The 6,864-nt window shown below is 34.5% G+C and overlaps 1 protein-coding gene across 2 annotated transcripts in view; it reads left to right on the plus strand.

Moving 5' to 3' along the window:
* Positions 1–3,562, plus strand: part of TCP11L2 (t-complex 11 like 2) — a 113,333-nt gene extending 109,771 nt beyond the window's left edge. For both annotated transcript variants that reach the window (XM_053717005.1, XM_053717006.1), the window contains one exon: positions 1,545–3,562. In XM_053717005.1, coding sequence (XP_053572980.1) covers positions 1,545–1,780 — 236 coding nt within the window. In that variant the 3' untranslated portion in view covers positions 1,781–3,562. The remainder of the gene's footprint in view (positions 1–1,544) is intronic.
* Positions 3,563–6,864: the final 3,302 nt, after the last annotated feature.

The raw sequence follows: 6,864 nt of genomic DNA on the forward strand, positions 1-6,864 counted from the left end.
TCTTGTTAGAAATATGGCTAGTCATACCTTAAGCAGATAAGTCTGCTAACTGTTTCACCCAACTGAAGTTACTTCATCTCAACAGTCCTATGTGGAAACAGCAAACAATTTTAGTTACTGTCTGTTAAAATCATCTTCCTCTCACAAACAGAAATCTTCATCCTTTTCTGTTTCAGAGTAAATAGTACATACCAGCACTATTTTAAAATAACAAACTCTTGATAGTAGAATAAAAAACTACAACTAAACACCACATACTCTTAACCATCTCTGTGGAGATGTTGCCTGTGCAACGGCAAAGAGAATGATGGGTGGGCGGAGCCTAGGAGGGACTATATGGCCAGCTTTGCTGGGACTCTTTGCCATTTCCTGTTGGGGAAGAGATATTCCCACAAGTAAGGATGACGCCGTGGACCGGACAATCCAATGTTGGAGAAATAGCCCTGGTCCTTAAGGGAAAGAAATTGAAAAATGGCCTTGTCCTTAAGGGGTTAAAGGGACAGTCATCACCAGAATTTTTGTTGTTTTAAAGATAGATAATTCCCTAGTTTTGCATAACCAACACAGTTATAATTATACACATTTTACCTCTGTAATTACCTTGTATCTAAGCCTTAGCAGACTGCCCCCTTTATTACAGTTCTTTTCACAGACTTGCATTTTAAGCCAATCAGAGCTGTCTCCATGGTAAATTCACGTGCTTGAGCTCAATGTTATCTATATGAAACACGTGAACTAATGCCCTCTAGTGGTGAAAATTATCAAAATGCATTTAGATTAGAGGCCGCCTTCAAGGTCTAAGAAATTAGCATATGAACCTCCTAGATTTAGCTTTCAACTAAGAATACCAAGAGAACAAAGCAAAATTGGTGATAAAAGTAAATTGGAAGGTTTTTTTAAAATGACATGCCCTATTTGAAACATGAAAGTTTTTTTTGGACTTGACTGTCCCTTTAAACTCTACTAACCCCTGAGATCATTTTCAGCCTATATGAGCCTTGTCAGTGGGGAAGCAGTCTATGTTCTGCAGTGCTTCTCTCTTCTTGTTTTGTGTGTGTGTGTGTGGGGGGGATTTCTAATACACTGCAATATTGCTGCTGTGTTAATAGCATAGATTAATAAGTTTCTCAGGAGAACTGTAATCCTACTTTAACCTGTTCACTACTACTCTCACTAAAGGAAGCTTATTTGTCAGAGATGGCATACACAAACACTGTATGCAAGACATTGCTGTTTGCCTTGAAAGTAGTTCCAATGATGGAATAATCTCTAATTGCATATAACACTCCATTAAATAACATAAAGCTTCTTTCCTCTGTGAAAAAGGTATCTCTACCTGTAAATTCTAAACAGAATATAGCAAGATAAAGTATTTTAAAATGATGCCTTTGTTTATGTATAGAAGTTCTTTTGATTAATGTTTTACAATTTTGGAAGTATTTTCACGTATATTCGGGAATATGCTATATTGGTGCCTAGTAAACATTCTAATAAAGTTGTATTATCAAACTTTTTTAAATCCATTTTTTTTTTTTACCCTTTAGAAAAAAGGATCCAAGGATATCTGAGCAAATTCCTGTGCCTCCCACCTCCATTTAAACAAGTCCCTGCTATTCCTGGAGGGCTTTCGTCAGTGCACATGGAGATGGAGTTTATTGGCGTTCATTTTACCAATATAGTGAACTTTAACAAGCAAGTGTATGGACCATTTTATGCAAATATCTTTAGAAAGCTGCTTTTCAGTAAGACACCAGGGGATAAGGTACAATCTGAGTCTTAGCGGAAACTTAACTGCGCATCAGATTTGTAAATATTCGTTTCTTAATAGACTGCCCCCAACAAATGAAGATAATAGAATAAAACAAAGCAAAGCCAGTATTCTTATTTTTTTAATAAACAAAAGTAGACTTGTTTTTTTTAATTTGGACCTATTGTTAAACAGGCTAATTGTGTTTGTTTTTTATGCTTTGTGATGTGCTTCAAGATTGCATTGAAGCATTTTCATATTAAAGGGACACTATACCCAATTTTTTTTCTTTTGTGATTCAGATAGAGCATGCGATTTTAAGTAACTTTCTAATTTACTTCTATTATCAATTTTTCTTCGTTCTCTTGTTATCTTTATTTGAAAAAGAAGGCATCTAAGCTTTTTTTCTTAGTTCAGACCTCTGGACAGCACTTTTTATTGGTGGATGAATTTACCCACCAATCAGCAAGGACAACCCAGGTTGTTCACCAAAAAATGGGCCTGCATCTAAACTTACATTCTTGCATTTCAAATAAAGATACCAAGAGAATAAAGAAAATTTGATAATAGGAGTAAATTAGAAAGTTGCTTAAAATGTCATGCTCTATTTTAATCATGAAAGAATAGACTGTTTTTTTTTACCATGTGTATGTTCAATTAAACCATAATCATGTTACAGTCCTGTTTAGCAGCTAAGGTTTTAAGCAGAAAGGAGGGGATCTGATTTATCTGTTTATGGTACTTGAATAAGCAAGAACTCACTATATTATTTAAACATTGTGTAGTGTACATTGTATTTGTTGTTTTATGCTATGAATATTATTTAGTCCATGAAACCCAGCAAATAGTCATATGTTATTGATTAGAAGCAGAGACCTGTACACTGGATAACAACAGATGTTTGAGTTGTTGCTGGAGTCTAATGCTCCACTCAGTCTTCTGTGTTCGCTTAGCTGAGTGATTGTCAACTAAGGTATCATGATTTCCCTTATGTGAGGGTGTAATATGAAATTAGGGCTAACGATTGAGCATACACTTTTAATATTGAAAGGTTTTAAGTGACACATATTGAGCATTATTACTATATATAGTTCACAGTATTTTCATTTCTACATAATTATGAAACACAGTTCGAGTCCTTAGGATTTAAAAGCAGGGCTCCACAGATTTGTTCTAGCAGTTATGGGCCAGAAATACTTCCACAAGGCATAAGTGTGTGTGCACATATATGTATAATACAAAAAATATGTGCAGAAAATGTCAGATGGTAATAAACAAATATCTGTTACAATGGACTCCGAAACAATACTCTCCTTTTAACTTGACCGCTGCCTTCTTTCAGTCTCTCCCCAAGGACATATACATATACAACAAGCCTTTTTCTCTTTATCATTAGAGAAATCGATATTCCTCAAAGACCAGCGCCATCTACTATTGTTTTTCTATTGCACATATATGTATGAATGTATCTTTTACAATAAAGGACAGGCAAATGTTGTACAAAGCCAGGGCCCCCAAATCTCTGCACCAGCGCTATTTTTTTTTTTTTAAATCACTTTCATGCCACAGATTTGTAAAGGATGTCAGGTGAATTTAAGAAGTATGCTATTAGTCTCCCTGTGCAAAATAAGAAAATGTTGGGGCCACAGTGCTATCTCATTCCCCATGTTTGCACTTTCTTTGCCATTTGTGGCTACTTTTGTGTCATCTCAAGTTAAGCAAACATTACAACTACAGGATAAAGCAAAGTGTTACATGTTATATTGCAAAATGTACTGTAGGCAAATGCAGAGAATAAAATTGTATTTGAATGGAGTTCTAGTTGACTTATATTAAATCAGAGTGCTGGACCATATTTTTTTTATTAAATTCCTTTTTTTCCCTTTAAATATTTATTATTATTATTATTATTAACAGATTCCACAGCGCTATTAGTCTATACAATCCCTGTATTTTTAATGTGCACACTTCACCACATCTGGACGATGTTTAAGTTTGTAAGTTTACACTTTATTTATAAATCATCATTTGTTTAAAGTGTAAATGATAAAACAAATCATATTTATTTATTTTCAAATAGTTTCAAAAACTTTAAAAATGTTTTTAAAAGTTTAAACAGAAAATAAATTTTCTTAGTGAGTTTATTCTTAAAAAAACGATCTGCCCTGTTACTAAGATTGCCAGGTGTCCAGAATCTGACTGAAAAGTCCAGTATTTCAACCAGCTGCCCAGAAAACATATTTAAAAATAATAATAATAATTTAAATGCATTTTTTATTGTAATCCATCAGCATTCCCTAAGGTGTTGCCCATATCCTCTTTTCATGAAGAGCAGGAATGCTTTAACCTATTGACGGCATGTCCAGCGTACTAGCAAGTCACATGACTGCTGGGTTCTTTGTCATAGTGAAGGAGGTGGCGGCTAACTCTGTGACTTTAGTACACAATATGGGGAATCATACAAGCTGGTTCAGCAGCAATCACTGTTCGTGACTAAACTAGAACACACCAGGCCTCCAGCATTTATAATAAGGTAATGTCTGTTGTATGTGAAGTATCATAGATCCACCTACAGCTTCCCACATTTTGTCAAGTATTTTAGTAGAGGATAGCATCTCTACCTGCTACATATTGAAGTTTAAATATTGGCCTGACTTTTATTTAGGCTTGGTAGACTCCACCTACCTTAAACAGACAGTAGAGTCAAAATTAAGCGTTTATGATTCAGAGTATGCAATTTAAAAAAAAATATTTCTGACTTATTTCTATTACCAAATTAGCTTTGTTCTGTTGGTATCATTTGTTGTAAAGCAGATATCCTCAAACTTGGCCCTCCAGAGGTTTTGGAACTACATTTTCTATGATGCTCAGCCAGCTGATATGCTGGCTGAGCACCATGGGAAATGTAGTTCCAAAACCTCTGGAGGGCCAAGTTTGAAGATGTCTGTTGTAAAGCATACCTAGGCTACGGAACAGTGATGAACTGCTAGGAGGTAGCTGCACATATGCATCTTGTCGCTGGCTCACCTATTCAGCTAGCTTCCAGTAGTACATAGTCTACCTAGGTATGCTTTTCAACAAATGATACCAACAGAACAAAGAAAATTTGACAATAAAAGTAAATCAGAAAGTTGTTTAAAATTGCATTCTCTATTTGTATCATTAAAGGGACACTGAACCCAAAATTTTTATTTCATGATTCAGATAGAGCATTACATTTTAAGCAACTTTATAATTTACTCTTATAATCAAATTTTCTTCATTCTTTTGGTATATTTATTTGAAATGCAAGAATGTGTAAGTTTTGATGCCGGCCCATTTTTGGTGAACAACCTGGGTTGTTCTTGCTGATTGGTGGATACATTCATCCACCAATAAAAAAGTGCTGTCCAGAGTACTGAACCAAAAAAGTTTTAAGATACCTTCTTTTCAAATAAAGATAGCAAGAGAACAAAGAAAAATTGATAATAGGAGTAAATTAGAAAGTCGCTTAAAATTGCATGCTCTATCTGAATCACAAAAGAAAAAAATTGGGTTCAGTGTCCCTTTAAAGCCTAATTTTGACTGTGCTGTCCCTTTAAGAGTTGATGGCATTACTGCTAGTGGTTTACCAGACATTTTAAAATAATTCATAAAATACCAAAGTATATTTCTTAGTAAAATAAACAGATTAATTCAATTTTATCCTTTTAAAGTATATATAATTTTTACAGCAGTCTATTTTAGAAATGGGATTATAGAGTTCCATGAACAATGTGATTCTACACTGGTGGGTATTGTGCAGGTTAATGCGCATTTAAAGCAGACATCCCCCATGATGCTCAGCTAGCATATCAGCTGGCTGAGCATCATGGGTAATGCGGTTTCAAAACCTCTGGAGGGCCAAGTTTGAGGATGTCTGGTTTAAGGGAAAAAAACTGTAGGCAAACTTTGTTCTCATTCATATAAATAGAAGCAAATAAATATTACTTTACTCTTATTTGTTCACATATACTTAAGCAAAGTAAAGCCTAATTTGAAACACGCAGGAAATGTATAATTGTGCACAAAGTACCTACATATGCATTGCCTACTTGCTGATAATTTGACTCCCACAGCGGGGACGGGTTTCATACAAGATAGTTAGTTTATTTAACGCATCAAGGGGCCATTTCAATTGACCCTAATATTGATCATTATTGAAAGATAGAAATAATTCAGATGGTAATGTATGTTTCCCATGTTGACTGTGCCATGCTTTAGTATTGCCAGTAGTAGTCACGGGGCTTATAGGTGGGACCTACGGAACTCGTTTTCTTACATATTGCAGAACATAAAATTAATGTTTGTCATTTTTTAATAAACCCCTCCATCCTTTACTTCAGTATTCTCCATTAGAAGTATAAAAACAAGCACTTCTGCCAGTGTATATATCTCTGCCCTTTTTCAATATGAATAATTTTTACTTGAATTATAGTGCTGTATTTCCAGTGATCGATTTGGTCACACACAGTTTAATATTAAACAGCTAACTATTTTATTATTATTAGTATAATTTTGCTACATAAAAAGGGTATTTTAAAATATATTACATTATTTTGTATTAGTTATTGGAAAAAAAGATCTTCCATTTCTGGGGGGGGGGGGGGGGGGAATCCCATTTGGAAGTGTATACTAGTCCACCATCAGATGTTTGGGAGTTTTTGCTCAGAAGCCAGTGAGCAATCTGTATCACAGGATGAGTTGAGTACAAATCTGCATTTCCTGTTTGTTTCAATATCTGTTTATACAGCAATAATTTGATACGTTTTGAGCATTTTTTAACTTAACGTCTCTCTAAGGTTACAGAGATGTTGTTTATTCAGATAAAATGATATGATGCTGATGATTGTACTTTTCTTAAAGGGACATGAAACCCAAAATTTTTCTTTCATGATTCAGATAGAGAATACAATTTTAAACAACTTTCTAATTTACTTCTATTATTTAATGTTTCCTTTTTTTGTTATCATTTGCTTAAAGGTTTATCTAGGCAAGCTCAGGAGCAGCAGAGAACCTAGGTTCCAGCTGTTGATTGGTGGCTGCATATATATCGATTGTTATTGGCTCACCCATGTGTTCAGTTAGAAACCATTAGT

This window comes from Bombina bombina, chromosome 6 (assembly GCF_027579735.1).
Source record: "Bombina bombina isolate aBomBom1 chromosome 6, aBomBom1.pri, whole genome shotgun sequence".
In the NCBI taxonomy this organism is placed as follows: domain Eukaryota; kingdom Metazoa; phylum Chordata; class Amphibia; order Anura; family Bombinatoridae; genus Bombina; species Bombina bombina.